Here is a 14658-nt window from a genome sequence, read left to right as displayed (position 1 = left end):
GCTGTGGTCCAAACTAGGAGTGGAATGCGAAGTCCAAATCCCATACTTAGACGAATTGATAGGCAACGGAGCTGATAGGAATTGCAGACGCAGAAAAAGGTAAGATTGAATGTTTCGGCTCCCAATGTCCGCAGGGGTACTACCGAGAATGGACGAAATGCGAACAGTAGAGAGTGTGACTTTTAAAACATGCTGTTCTCAATCTAAAGGTTTCTAGGAACCGACAGAACTGGAGTGAAGAAGAAGGCTGCGAGGGTGTGCACATTGCGGCAGGCAAACGCCTCCCAGATAAGGCCAGGGGCAGACGCAAGGCATGAAGATTCAACACGATTGCCGCATCGGCATTTGGCCAAGGCTAGTCTCGTGCCAAGGTGGGTTCGCGTCTCGGCCGAACTCCGATGCGGCGCTTGTTAGCAAAACTGCCTAAATGAGACAATACAATCGCAACGCTCAAGTTTTGTGCTGCAACGTAACTAGAAGAGCCGTGCAAGCTCTGTGCTCTGTTTCACATTAGGCCCGACCACGGCCACGACTGGGTGGGGCCTATTGAACGGCATTGAAAGTACATCGTCGTGGCGCTCGTCTTTGTGAGTCTGCCATCATTGACCCATCGTGCGCATCGAAAAGTGCAAGAGCACGAGGCATTCGCCGTGTTAAACCGGTGTAACCCACAGAAGTAGGAAGCTTCTGGAGGCAAAACGATGCCACCATTGGTGAAGCCGGAAGTGTGGAGACATGCACCCAACAGTGACCAAAACAGCTGTGGTTATTTTCACCGTTGGGGGCGCATCTGTCCACAATTCAGGCTTCACCTCTGGTGGTGTCATGTCGTCGCCTCGAAAAGCTTCCTACCTCCATGGTTCAACCGGTGATGGTGAACACAGAAAGGAACGCCGTGACAATACACTTTTCGTGTCGCTCTTTTGGCTCTTGGAGCGCTACATTGGATGCAGTCAGACTTGATGTGAAACAAAGTATATAGTTGTACAATGTTAAACTTTCTACGAGAGATACTACGGATGTTCGATCGGATTCAGCTTGCACTTTTTGCCAGCGGCCAACCGACCCGCAGAAGTACAATGCATACTGCAAGCTCGGTCTATAGGTTGGAGTCCATGTCTGCGAGCCTTTATTAACAAGAGAAAGATCCCAAGAAAACAAAAAAAAACAGCAAAGAGTGAGAAGGAAGACCGGGTGGAGATGCTCCTTTTTTTTTTTTTTTCCCAAGGCATTGAGCAAGGTGTGTTGTTGCTGGTACTTGGAGCACTGCCCAAAAGTAAACGAAATGGTAGGAACCACCCCTCCAAAATTTCCCCTTTTGGTTGGCACAGCTGGGTTTTTTCGTCAACAATCAACTACAACTTCTTCGCTGCGTCATCCGGCGCGTCACATGCTGATGCAATGGGAAGGCCAGAAATGTCGTCCTCCGTATTTACAGCAGCTAACAACGTAGCGTGCATAGTAGAGGAGTTATACTTTCAAGCTTTTCGCTTGCGTACACTGGGACCATTGCTTTTTTTCCTTTTAAAAATCTAATTTAGAGAACATAAACTGCAACTGATATGTTCACCTACAGAATGCACAGAGGCCAGTTGAAGGCTTCCCAATTTGTAGTTCTCTAGAAAAATTTGTAGTGTTGAACATCCTTGAACATACGAGACAGAGCCTAGGTGGCATAACAATGTGCCGTCTCTTATTTTACGCTGGAAGAAACAATTTTTTACGAAGCCAAGGTGGGGCTTTTGTTGATTAATGTTTACATGAAGATGTATCTTGGGCAGAGATAGAGAAAACAAGGAAATGTCGGTAGTGCTAGAGGTTTTCAGTTTATATTCGACCTTACGTCAGAAATAAGACAGTCGGCAAAGCCGAGTCTTCATACCTATGAGTGTAGCTAGGTTCCTAGATCGCTACAAACAATAGCAGATGGGTTTGCTTACATTCTCGTGTTGCACAACAGTTATCCTGGCCAGCACTCGCTTTAAAGTATGAACAGTGCCCGCCCCCCAAAGACGTTTGTACACTATGCACAAATGCTAGAACCGGCACTCGAATAAACTGGAAAGAACAAGTTATAGGTACAAAAGGAAAAAGTTGCCTCCAATCTGCCCGGAAGGGTCGGGAAAAATAGTGCACCATATGTTACAGGGCCTCCCCCTCCGTGGAAAGATCTGCCACGTTCCCACCCAATCCCCGAGACTATGAGTGCAGGTAACTAACTCCTAAAAGCACTTTTTTTTCAAGCAAGGTACAAAAGAATTGGCAGGATCTTGGAAAGAACCACAGCCGGAAAAGCCAACACTTCTTTGGCATGGGCCAGCATGTTCGGCACAACAGACTGTGTAGAGGGAACCCTTCCTCCCCACCGACTCCTGCAAAGCCAGCACATTCCGTGGATGGAACTTCACTGGCGAGGTGCACAACTCTGGGGCAATCCCCCGACTGAAAAGCGCTTGCACAACCACCGAGTGCTACGGCACTGTGGTCCGTTGCAAGTTAAGAAGAGGACAAGCCCTTCCCACAAAGCTCGCTGCTCATCACGGTTGGCGGTTTCCTCCTCCTTGGCATTTGTTGCACTAAAGTGGAAAGAGTGGAGGGCTTTGTGGGAGAAACCTGTCCTCTTCTGAACCCTGCAACAGAGTACACAAGTCGTCTCGCCACCATCCGCCCCAGCCGGCTGCATCACGCTACCCGCCCAAGTTTTCAAACAACCAGTAAGCGAACACATCCCCCCCTCCCCGTCCCAGCCCCATTTCCAAATATGTACAAGTTAATAACGTCTTGACTTGAGCTCTGCGGGGCTGACTAGGATGCGGAAAAGAGACGGCTGAGGCATAGGCCTTTGGAACGAGAAAAACAAAACGTGAAGCCAAATTTAATAGACCACTCTGCAAAAGCAACACTGGCTGCTCGGCAGTATCAGAAGCTAAAAACTATTTCGAGTCGGCTGGGAAGTGCCAATGACACATTTCTGCACCGGCCCAGACTCCCAACAATGCGCAACAATGCGTTTGAGAAAGGCGGAAATGAATGAAGATAAGAAAGATGAGAAAAGAACCGCACGAGTAGGGCAGAGACAACGAAGAAATACCGATGCGGTAGTTTGCTCCGAATCGACAGCCCCCATAACAATGGCCCTAGTTCTCGGTACCGAGGCCTTCCAACGCGAGAGGTAGGGAGGGGGAGAGGAGGAAAGTGGCTTTCCGAGCCTTCGTCTGTGCATGTGAGAGCAGCCCCGACCGGAAGGTCGTCCGGCCATCCCGTAGCCGCAGCCGCCGTCGTTTGGAATGGCAGTGGTCGCTTGCGTCGCTGCACTGGCAGGGAACTTGGGGCAGCACAGCTGTGAGAAGGTCTCTTTGTGAAAACACATCCGCAAAGTCGTTCTCTTGCCTGTCGGATGCTCGGAAGAGAAACACAGCGCTCATCCTCGGGCTCTCTCTTTTCAATCTTTGAGAGAGCCATTGATTGTCACCACCACTTTTCTTGAGCCTGCGAGAGCAAGAAGACGACGATAGAGTGTTTGTTCCAACGATGTCCTTTCCAACCACCCCGAATTAAAAGAGCCAAGGGCACTGCTAAACCAACATCTTGCGCCGATCATATGTGTGTATTAAACTGGCATCTTCTACCAGTTGCATGTGTGCCAAATTAGCATTTTACACCAATTGCAAGCGTGCTAAACTCGAATCTTGCAGCTATTATGTGTGTGTTTGTGGTACCCAAGTCAGACGCATTGCAAAGTTGTTGAATAAACCGCGCTAGGCATCCTGGTTACATAACCACTGACATCCCAAAACAATACTGTAAACTTCTTTTTTTTTTTTTTTTTTTTTGCAAAAGGCATTGATTACACGCTGTTTTAAGACGCCATTTAAAAAATAATTTTGCTCCAAAGCTGCTTATCTGCCGAGGAAAACATACAAAGTCAAACCAAAACCAGAAAGCCCAAATGGAAAAGCGTGACCAACAAAACAAATTTGGTTTGCAAAACATGTTTCTTTTTTTTGGTTGTTGATCCCAGACAGGTCGTGTTTCGGTCAATACCTGAGCAAGATAAAATGCCTCGTTGGTGTCTTTCTAAGAGGAGCGCCGGCTTGATCGCTTGTGTGAGGACGTACCTGCCCTGTTTCTGTGCTCGCAGAGCCAGATGCCTTGCCAGGTACCCAGGTTGAGCTTCCCATCCGTGATGGGGATGGACAGGCTGGATCCAAACAGGATCGCCTTGATATGTGCAGGCTGGGGGAAACGTGCAACAACGTCAATCAACGGCACGCTCGTGCCACGGGCCAGTGTTACTACAGTCACTAGCAGGAAAAGGGGCAGGGTGTGGCGAGTTCCAAGCGTCCCGTTATCGCCCCGTGGCAAAGGGGATGGCTGCGTTAGCTGATTAGAACGCCCAAAGACGAAGCAACAAGCATGAACAAGGTAAGCTACGTCCTGAGGTTCTTAATCTGCCAGTGGTTATTCGCGACTCCAGCAAAATGGACGCCGCCAAGCGGGAAAACCGGGAACCAGTCGGTCCAGGTCGCTCCGCGCCCCGCCGCGTCTCTGGTGGCTTTCGCGGACACCTGCTGTCGGCACGGGGGCGAGCAATGTAATTTGACGAAGGTCCGAAAATTTCTTAAGTTTGCCTGAGCGTTCATTAGTGTGGTGAAGCCTAAGTAGATTATTTCTTTGCATCACGTGTTTAAAAGCCCGTTTACTCCACAACACACGGTCGCGTGCTTTCAATTTTTTGGATAAGGAGGAATCACGGAAAAACGTTTTGATTTCTCGTCTGTCTCTAATCACATTCAAAGTGACGACTGCTTGGTAACTGATAAGTGGTTTCTTTATAAGAGTGTAGAACAGTGGACTGAGGTCGACAGACGAAGTATTTCACTGGAGGGAACACCAATGTTGCAGTCAAGTGAATGGGAAGGTTCGATAGCTGCCTTCCTTGAGTTTGGTTGTGCTCGATTAGCTTCAAGTTAATTTGAGCCACTAACGCCTGCCGGTGCGTTGGCTATTCATCTTGGCGGCTTTTCGCCGAAAAAGACCACATTGAAGGAGTTGGGCTAATTTCGCAATTACTTGATTCAGAAAACCTGCTCGCTGCATATGATTAATGAGGGAAATTATCTGCTTTCAAATGGTGGGGGACATGTCTCGCAAAGTTAGAAACTGTCACGTCATTAGGATCTATCGCGCCTCCAATATTTATATTGTAGCCCCTGTCGAAGCCAGCAGCAATATACGTCTACATTGCTCAGGTTGACCGGCCACAAAAAAATACTCATTTTATCCGTTCAGGATTCGAAGTCAAGTTCAATGCAGAGAGGTCTGAGTGAATCTCCGATGAAGACTCTCCTCAGTTTGTCTGCATTCGTCTCCGTTCTACCGGCTAGAACCATTTGGCTAAGTTTAAGTGGTATCTCTCTGTCTGTCAAATATACTTTTATTCAGCAGTTCACCTAATAGTTAGTCAACTAAGTTCATATTTCACCCCGAAGAATATACTAATATCGCTTTAGTGGGACCATAGTAGGTAATATAATACATAATCCGCATATTCATCAAAATGACTTCTCGATTGCTACTAAAACCTAAATTGAAATACGAGTATCGGCTGCTTAATGAAGCGCCAGCGAGTTGACATGCTCCTTGGCTCAAGAAGCGCTTGCTTAATTTTCGTAATTTTCCTGCAGCCTGTGTTCTTGACCGAGCACACAACTGGAGCCGTTTCTTGAAACGCGAACAGGCACAAAAGCTCAATTTCGCGTACAGATAAGTCGCATGGTTGAGGCATGCGAGTTAGCTAAAAATTACTCTCGGTGGAACAATTTTGCAGCGAATACAGATACAGCAGTCAGTTGTGGAATGTCCCATAGCTGTCGTACAATAAAAGGCGTTGGAAGTTGCGTATGAATTTTTGCAGCAGTGGCACTGCCGGCACAGTAGTATGTTTTCGCCTGCTAGTAGTTGTTCCTAGGGGTACGGTCTTCGTCGTGAAAGCAGGCAAGTACTCTAGAACGCTATTCAACACCAACAGATGTGCAGCGAAAATGTGTTATTAATGAAGAAAAAAAAGTATGCTTTAATTACATTATTACAAACAACAATCCAAAATATTTCACAAGCACTTTTGCATTGTCAAAAGCAGAAGGGAGGCTAGTGCATGATGACGATAGTATCTTCTAACGCAGAGCAAGCGCCCTCTCACAGGCAAAATGTGAAGGGGCCATCCGTCGGACCAGAGTTCTACAAGCAAAGGCATCTAACGTTTCTAGACGTCGGGGGTTGCCCTTTTCCTAAAAGAGAACACCTGAGTCAATTTTGACATTCTGTTTTTAATGGTGACATGCCGCACTAATGGTGCACGCTGTTCAGAGCCTGAAACATAAACTGAGAAAAATAAACATCAAGCGTCAAACCTTCTCATAGAAGGGCGTGTTGCAGTGGCGAGCACAGACAACCAGCGATGCAGTGGGAAAGCATAAAATCACAACTAAAACAAGAGACGGGGCGTCAAAATATGATCTCCGATGTCCGTGTTCTCTGTCAATGTTCTCGCTGGTTTCTCGTTGCCATTACCCTCCGCCGATTTTTCCAGCATGCCTGAAGCAACTTTGAAGGGCCCCAAGCACAAATACCTTGCAGGTAATTCCTCAGATGCTTCAATTTAATACTATATAACTGGACAATAATCACCACAGTCAAGTTACAGACAGCCTCACGCCAGCTATCTCAAAGGTTGCAATGGCTAAGGATGGCTAGTTGGGCTAGTTGGTTTTGCATCATGGTGTAATACGCCAAAACAACAGGGACAAAAAACGAAGGGAGAACTAGACGGGACGCGACCTAACTTTCACCTGAATTGTTTATTTGGATGACAGAATTTAAAAAAATTATAAAATATAAAACGCAAACACACTTGGCAGAACACCAAAGATATGGTCTAAAAACACACCCCCCTCAAATGCCAGCGTCATTGGTTCATCAAATAGTAGAATTCTTTATCAGTCAATGACAAAGAAGGAGCGCTTGTACAAGTATTGTAGTGGTGGGACCTAATCAGGAAGGCTTCGGGAATTTCTCTTGCCGTTTTTGTTTTGTAATGGCCCATGACACAGGTGTCACCTTTGTCATTGACTGATAAAGAATTCTACTATTTGATGAACCAATGATGCTGGCATTTGAGGGGGGGGGTGTTTTTAGACCATATCTTTGGTGTTCTGCCAAGTGGGCCTGCTTTTATATTTTATAATTTTTTTAAATTCTGTCATCCAAATAAACAATTCAGTTGAAAGTTACGCCGCGTCCTATCTAGTTCTCCCTTCGTTTTTTGTCCCCGTTGTTTTGGCGTATTACACCATGTTGCAATGGCATATCCTGTCATCCTTCCGAGGTTAAATTTTTTTTAGGGGCTTCTAATATGTTCGGGCTTGCTGACACCCCATACACAGAAAAGAAATGTCAACACAATGCTTTGTAATGTTTCAAGAAGCTGCCTAGGACAAGAGGCAGCAATTCCATTTCTTTTGTGTAGGTATCACTGTAATTACGGTCCATATGTACTCAATGCTTAAAGCGGAGCTGCTTCGTTCTTCAGAAAATTAAAGGAGTTGCCTACAAGGGCCAACGGTCAACAGGTTGATTTGTCAGAGTTGAGATGAAACTCACCATGTCGTCTGGGCCCTCACAGGAATGTTGGTAGGGAAGGTTCTGAAAAGAAACCAGAGTTGCAGACACTTGGGAGACATGGAAATATATACAGTTCATGCAAGGCTGACTTTAAAGGGCGCATGAAATGGATTTTGGGCTGGAATAAATCAATTTATATTGAGATTTTACTAATAGCACGTCGTTTAGTGGGCCAAAAGAAAAAAGGTAGGAAGTCAAAAGCCTGACTTTCGGTACGAAAATTTGTAAACAACGCACTATTTTGTACCTCCTTCCCTTCCTAAGCTCTCTGCCTTTTCACTGTGGTACATCCGCGGACCCCCCAGCGCGTCACCGGGCCCAAACGAACGTCGCACAACACCAAACCTCACTTTATCCCTTCACCCCCAAGCTGACATTGTGGTGGAACCTACGTGCTTGCCGGACCAATCAGCCACCTCCCTTTCATCACCTGACCTCATTCTTTATGCGTGGGGGCTGCGGATCACGCTCTCTTGCATGCGCAAGAGAGCGTGATCACGTGGCATAAGTGTGGCTGGCCCAATGAGCATGTAGCTTCCACAGCACTGTCAGCTTCGGGGTGAACGGGGTGGGGAAGCAACTTTTGTCTGAATTTTGAGCGACGGGCTAATCTTCTAGTAGAAGGGTGGCTGGGTCCAGGTACACAGACGAGACTCCGAGCAAGAGAGGACTCCCCTCTTTTCGTCTTCTTGAACTGTTTGGTAGAATGCGCGATTTAGTGTGAGTTGAGGAGGAAAGCTAAACAGGAAAAAGTTGGAAAAGCGTTTCATGACTCCTTTAAGGGCTCACCTCTGGTACTAGCTTGTTCATAAAATTCTCCACATCGTCCCTGTAGTGAGAAGAGAGACCATTTAAGTAAAACTACCAGAATGGACTCGCACATCAAGCATGCCAAGTCTGCCTTCAGTAACCAAAATCAAGTGAAGTATGTCAAAAGATATCGGCACTCTATCTCACATTTAAGCTAAAAAAGAGTGCCTTGTCCTTCTCATCCCCACTTTTGCTTAGCTCCCTGGTGGTTAAGCCTAGGAGTATGTTTCACTAAGGTGCTTTGAACATATACCTCTACAATCGTCCCAGCCTTTATTGCCCATACGTTTTACCGCATGCAAGGTAGGGTGGCTAATGGAAAAGGTACCCTCCGCATTGCCGAGTACCTAAACTTTAATCAGCACATCCATCTCAGAACAGGTAAGGCCATTTAATTAAACTACATGCATTTATTTCAGACAGAATCACCAATATTGTGCAATGCTCAGCTGTTATTGTGATGTACATGAAAATTCTGTTTCATTCAATTTGGTGAATGTTCTACTTATTCAATGGACCCGTTTCAAAAACGTGAAACAACCGCAGCAGCGGACAGTTCTATATGTATATTATACATACTACACAGTAGTGCGTTGGCATCTTCACGGAGACTACTATAGAGTGCATAAACTGTCCTTAAAACAACAGATGAAGCGGCTAAAGCTCAATTGGTGCACAGCGAGGTTGCGACTCGCTTTCCTTCACCATGGCACGCAGCTGCTAAACGCTTCGGTGTTACCATGGTTACCATGCAGAGACGCACTGTTGCCAGGTTTTCTGCCAGGGGTCAATGACCCTTAGCCATCCATAAAAACTTGAAATTTGGTACGCGATGAATTAAAGCTCTGAAGAGCTTTAATTCAAGAGTAAAATCAGAAAATGGTGAACCCTGCTTGTTCAGCACCATACCAGTTCAACTATGAAGACCGTTCCTTCACAAGCAGTTGAATAAGAACAGATTTTCAAAGGATATTAGTCTGCAAGAAAGTCTTACCTAACATCAGGGTCCCAATTCTAGAAGGAAAAAAAGAAAAAGAAGAAATAAATGTTACGCAAAAAAACAATTTGTCTAAATTTTGACGAAAATATTCTCCGGAGAAGGGGGACAAAGGACAAATACAAATCTTTTTCGATCGTTCTCCAGTTACGTAGCTGTGTTCAGAGATTTGTGTTTGTCCTTTGTTCCCCTTCTCCAGGGATTATTTCCGTTATTCTTGTCCCGCTCGCTTGCACCTTTGCATTAAATTGCATAATCATCATAATCCTAAAAATGCAGGCGTTCACCCTTGTTGGTATTAGACTGGTGGCAGCTGATAAAACCCATTTCCTCTACTGACGTCTAACTCATGGTTACTTCAGTTAGTAGAGCGCTCCACTGGAAATGGAGAGGTCCCTGGTTCAATACCAGGACCAGTTCGATTTTTTTGGTCGCACTCCAGCTCCCTAGCTGTGTTTGTCCTCAGTACCCCTTGTTCCCTTTCTCCAGTGATTATTTTCGACATTTTCGTCCAGCTCGCTTGCACCTTTGCATCTAATAGCATAATCATCTCATTTTTGTTTGTAAACCTAGCATTATTTCAGCTAACAATAACTACCTAATACATGTTTTTTTGTTGTTTTTTTTTTTTTCAAACCTGATTTTACTTAATAGTTGTTCCCAAGTGTGTTTTCAATTAATCATGTTACACTTTAAATCTTCACAAAAATTAAGTGGTGGTCTTTCAACTGCCATTTCTATTGGATGTATGATTAATATAGCGATATTGAGCTGACATTTTTAAAACAGTCAAGACAGCCTGCTTGAAGCAGAACCCTGTATTGGCATTGGAAAAGCCCAATATTTTGCCATGTTCAGATAGAGAAACAAGTCCTGGTTTGTATCCCCCAAAATTTACAAAATGTAAAACTCCAAAAGAAAGAATTTCAAGCACATGCTGAATGTTATGTTTTATCCCTTAAAGTCTATGCAGCACTATCAAAGACACGCGGCAAGTGTGTCTGTTCATGGAAAGCACTTGCTAAAGCTTTTCACAACACTGCACAATACTCCCAAGATGTGAAACATTGGTGGTGTCACGTTTTGGTATCCTCAAGCCACAACTACACAAACAGAGAACTGATTTTCATTGCATGCATGCTAGTGCCTGCATCTGCAGCAACGTGACAAGGAGTTAATCAAATAAACGACGTTCAGCACTGGCACCTCACCACCGCACAGCTGAAGCTGATCACATCCGTCATTGCGACAAAGGCCTTCATCTCGAGACAACAGTTGTGCCACCGTGCAGATCAGACTGCTTGAACTATCCTTTCAGTAGAAAGTGTGGAACGAAACCTCTTTGAGTAAGAGTGCAGCTCCGGTGTGCTCCCATGCCCAAAACGAACTACCACACTTCCCCTAGTTTGACAGGAGTTAAGGCACTAATCTCACCTCATTTAGAGCCAAACTTGCAGATGTGTGCATAACTGAAATGAAATGACAAAAACAGAGTTGTGCACTTTGCCTCCAACATATCCTGTTCAATGAAGCAAATGGCACTGCCCTTGCACAAAAGGTAACACAGCTACGAATATCTTCAAAAGCCTTTTAGCCAACACATAAGCAAATTCACGTTGTTGTAACCTTTTTCGATTCCTATATATTATAAAGAGCAGAAGTGACAGTGAATATTCTTGACAACAGATGTCATTGACGTGGATTTTGTGACTTTTGCTTCTCCCATTACTGAAATGTTATCTGTATGTGGATGTGAACTGTAAAGATCTTACCTATTCCGCGTCTAATGCAGACAGCCACAGATCAAACAAAATTTATCTTGATTCACATACACTGTCATAATGCAATGTAATTCAAGGAGACATTGTAGAGGGCATAATTTACGATTGCAGTCCTATTTGTTTAGAGTTGTAGTCACAGGACCAATATGCAGTTTAAAGCTCAAAACGCGCTGAATGGGGGAAAAAAAAAGAAGAAAAATCGCCCCTTACCAAGATTTCATTCAAAGCCAACAAATAATAACAAACAAACACGCAAAGCGACGTCGTATGTTGTAAGTCACGTCACTCACGTAATATTCCTTATATATATATTTTTTGTTTTGTTTACATTTATGTTGCAAGACGTGTGCGGAAAACGACAGTAAAATTTCGCGAGCGGGGAAATCCCATAGCTAGTTTAATGCAGCACGTGAGCTCTGCGTTCAATATAGTACCGACTTCCGCTCGCTTAACAAACTTTACTTCACTCGAAATGGCTCAACAGGACTGATTCAGTGGGAGGAAAATGTTACGCGTGATCTCAGATAAACTCGCGCATTGGAAAGAAAAAAAAAGAAAGTGCGTTTCAAGGACGAGCGTTGGAGGTTAGCGGACCTCCCTACCGCACACACAGACAAAACAAAAAAGGTTAATAGCGTGCGATTTTTCACACCGCGCCGAAGCGTTATGTACGAGAAATTATAACCTAATATATAACTAAAATCGAGTCTTTTGTTTTTTCCACCTCGCAAGCGGTGCTAAGAAGCGAAACGATGGAGAAGTCACGGAAGTTGAGTTGGCGAACGCACGACCGAGCTTACTTTGTATGTGGAAGAGCCCGACGGCAAACTGGGAAATTTCCGGCACTTGTTTCACAACCTCGTCCGTTATTAGGTGGCCACCCCTGTGTTGCGGCCTCAGATTGATTTTCCTTTGGACCCACGAAGACCCGTGCCTTATTCCACTGCCACTGGCCGTCGCCATCACTTCGGGATCAGATGGGATGGCCATGCGAATAGATGTAGGCGTGGTGTTTCTTTCTCCTCATTTAAGCGACGTGGATGGATGAACCCCAAACCGGCTGAGCCTCAGGCGGTAGCTTACGCCACCTAGACGCTACCTACTGAATGTAGCACTGCCAATTCTTTCAGAGATCCAGCGAAATAGCACGAGTAAATTGATTACTAGAATGGAAAGTTGGGCGAGTTGGTATGAATTCATTTTGAAAAACAGCGCGAATACCACACGGACAAGAAGGAGGAACACACAGGGCCTCGTCCTGTGTGTTCCTCCTTCTTGTCCGTGTTATACACGTTTGCAAGTCCGGCTTCAGGGCGCTGCCATCTTGCCTGTCTGGGGTGCGCTTGGACCAGTCATAATCCGATTACGAAGCCTTGCTAAGGCGTCGTAATCGGATTATGGCCGCTCCAGGCCGCTCCCGAGAGCGCACCCCACTGAGGTAGATGGCGGCGCCCTGAGACCGGATGACGAAAATAATCCCTGGAGAAGGGGAACAAGAGGGACAAGGGACACACACAAATGTTCAAACACAGCTAGGTGACTGGTGCGCGACCGAAAAAATCTGCCTGGTCCGGGTATCGAACCCGGGAGCTCTCCATTTTTTCCAGTGGAGCGCTCTACCAACCAGTTGGCGAACCAGGGCTTAGACGTCAGTAGAGCAAACAGGTTTTATCAGCTGCCACCAGTCTAACACCAACGCGGGTGAAAGGCTTGCATTTTAAGGTTATGATTATAACGCAATTAACTGCAAAGGTGCAAGCAAGCTGGACTATGACGAACCCGTTTGCTCTGCCGAAGTCTAACCCCTGGTTAGCTTTGTTGGTAGATTGCTCCACTGGAAATGAACAGGTCCCAGGTTTGATACCTGAACCAGGAAAAATTTTTCGGTCGTGCACCAGCCACCTAGCTGTGTTTAAAGAATTGTGTTTTTTCCTCTTGTTCCCCTTCTTCAGGGATTATTTCCTTTATTGTTCAGCTCGCTTGCACTTTCACATTTAATTGCATACAATCATAAATTAATGAGACTGTTTCATAAAACCCAAACCCGAACCACATCGAAAGCAACTACAACACAATTTCTGGCACTACATGGATATTTTATTATATTTTATTATAATTTAATATCGAAGATGTGGAGCGTGGCGGTGACAGACAAAACCATCAATCTTCACCACCAAATGTCGCTTTAGCAAATATGTACATAGTACCACTCTATGACAAAATGTTACCTGAATCATAGCTTCCTATAAAGAGTCACTTTCCTGTCCCACTGTGTCTGCCCAAAACACTGCACAAGCTCCATACAACACCTGCCTAGCAAAAAGCTGTGGATGTTCTCCTCCACATTGATATTCATTCTCAGTGTGTCCAGATGCTGAAACTCATCGCAACTAGCCCTTCTCATTCGACGAGAGGCACTTCTGTAGCACTTCCAGAGCTGTGCCTCCAGCAAAAGGTACCTTGTGTTTGCACAGACAGACACCAAGAAGCTCTTTAAGCCCTCATCACCATGGTTCAGATGGATCCACATTGTTACCGAAAAACAAAATGTGATGTCAAAGGTCTTGTGACTGTAACGATCCAAATAGTCTGCGATGGCTTGCCCACTGGTGTCGGCCATTATGTCCAAGCACATGTATTCAATGGAGTCGGGGAAAGGGTTGCTCTTCTCTGCACACTGTATGAGCGATTCGTCAATGTCGATGGCAAGCACTTTAACGTAACCAGAGCCCGATGCTGTCAGCATTCTGTATAGCTGTGTCGTGAGGGCCTGGAAAAAAAAGAGGAAGTGAGAGAACACCAGGAATGTTACGTCCAGGGCGTAAGATGACAGTGAAAGACTTTAACACGGAACTTAAAACCAACGGAGCAGTTAACAAAAGTATAAAATAAAATTAACGAGCTCTCCGATTCTAAATCTTTATATTATTATAAACAGATTACAGGTCTTGAGATGACGTTGGTATTGGCTCTTCAGCGTTCATAAAATATTTAAGAAAAATAGTGAAATAAGCACACACGAACATCGTAAAAAGGGTAAAAAAAAAAAACTTCCATACGTACACCGCTGTTGCATCCGATATCCAGTGCCACAATTTGGCGCTGTTCGTTCAGCATACAGAAGGATGACAAATCATTGGGGAGCCTTTCGAGTCGCGCTTCTGGTTTGTTAAATTGATAGTAATTTCTGAAATTACCAAATTTCGCGGCACCTGCGTTGTTCCGAAGCGAACACATGGCAGAGGGACATGCATGGGATTGGGGACATGAGAAGAACAGTGGTGAGAAATACATAAACAAGTTTGTAATAGAAGATGGAATGAGAAATTACTTTCCGTACTTTGTGGTGGCGTGGTTAGCGCTCCCTAGGTATAGTGGTATTAGAAT

At 45.1% G+C, this 14658-nt stretch overlaps 2 protein-coding genes across 2 annotated transcripts; both read right to left on the bottom strand.

The window, feature by feature from the left end:
- Positions 1–2855: 2855 nt before the first annotated feature.
- On the bottom strand, positions 2856–12276 carry LOC8024125 (UPF0047 protein YjbQ). Its single transcript, XM_002404392.5, has 7 exons — positions 12072–12276; positions 10925–10959; positions 9488–9507; positions 8473–8512; positions 7663–7704; positions 4119–4236; positions 2856–3489 (listed from the first exon to the last, which is right to left on the bottom strand). Exons 1-7 carry the CDS (start codon positions 12259–12261, stop codon positions 3443–3445), a joined length of 492 nt encoding a protein of 163 aa, XP_002404436.1. The 5' UTR covers positions 12262–12276; the 3' UTR covers positions 2856–3442.
- Positions 12277–13346: 1070 nt separating this feature from the next.
- Positions 13347–14615, bottom strand: LOC8024124 (pre-miRNA 5'-monophosphate methyltransferase). The gene is made up of 2 exons (XM_002404391.5): positions 14335–14615; positions 13347–14041 (listed from the first exon to the last, which is right to left on the bottom strand). Exons 1-2 carry the CDS (start codon positions 14563–14565, stop codon positions 13505–13507), a joined length of 768 nt encoding a protein of 255 aa, XP_002404435.4. The 5' UTR covers positions 14566–14615; the 3' UTR covers positions 13347–13504.
- Positions 14616–14658: the final 43 nt, after the last annotated feature.

This window comes from Ixodes scapularis, unplaced genomic scaffold (genome assembly GCF_016920785.2).
Source record: "Ixodes scapularis isolate PalLabHiFi unplaced genomic scaffold, ASM1692078v2 PGA_scaffold5__190_contigs__length_132052651, whole genome shotgun sequence".
Lineage (NCBI taxonomy): Eukaryota > Metazoa > Arthropoda > Arachnida > Ixodida > Ixodidae > Ixodes > Ixodes scapularis.
Note: the sequence above shows the minus strand (reverse complement) of the source record. Positions and strands in the feature narration are given on the sequence as shown.

Excerpts from the sequence above, each read along its gene's own strand:
- LOC8024125 (XM_002404392.5), bottom strand. The coding sequence starts at position 12,261 with ATGGCCATCCCATCTGATCCCGAAGTGATGGCGACGGCCAGTGGCAGT. Across the intron at positions 10,960-12,071 it reads CGGGCTCTTCCACATACAAA|TTATGCACACATCTGCAAGT; the intron begins GTAAGCTCGGTC and ends ATTTCATTTCAG. Across the intron at positions 9,508-10,924 it reads CAAGTTTGGCTCTAAATGAG|AATTGGGACCCTGATGTTAG; the intron begins GTGAGATTAGTG and ends TTTTCCTTCTAG.
- LOC8024124 (XM_002404391.5), bottom strand. The coding sequence starts at position 14,565 with ATGTATTTCTCACCACTGTTCTTCTCATGTCCCCAATCCCATGCATGT. Across the intron at positions 14,042-14,334 it reads ATATCGGATGCAACAGCGGT|GCCCTCACGACACAGCTATA; the intron begins GTACGTATGGAA and ends TTTTTTTTCCAG.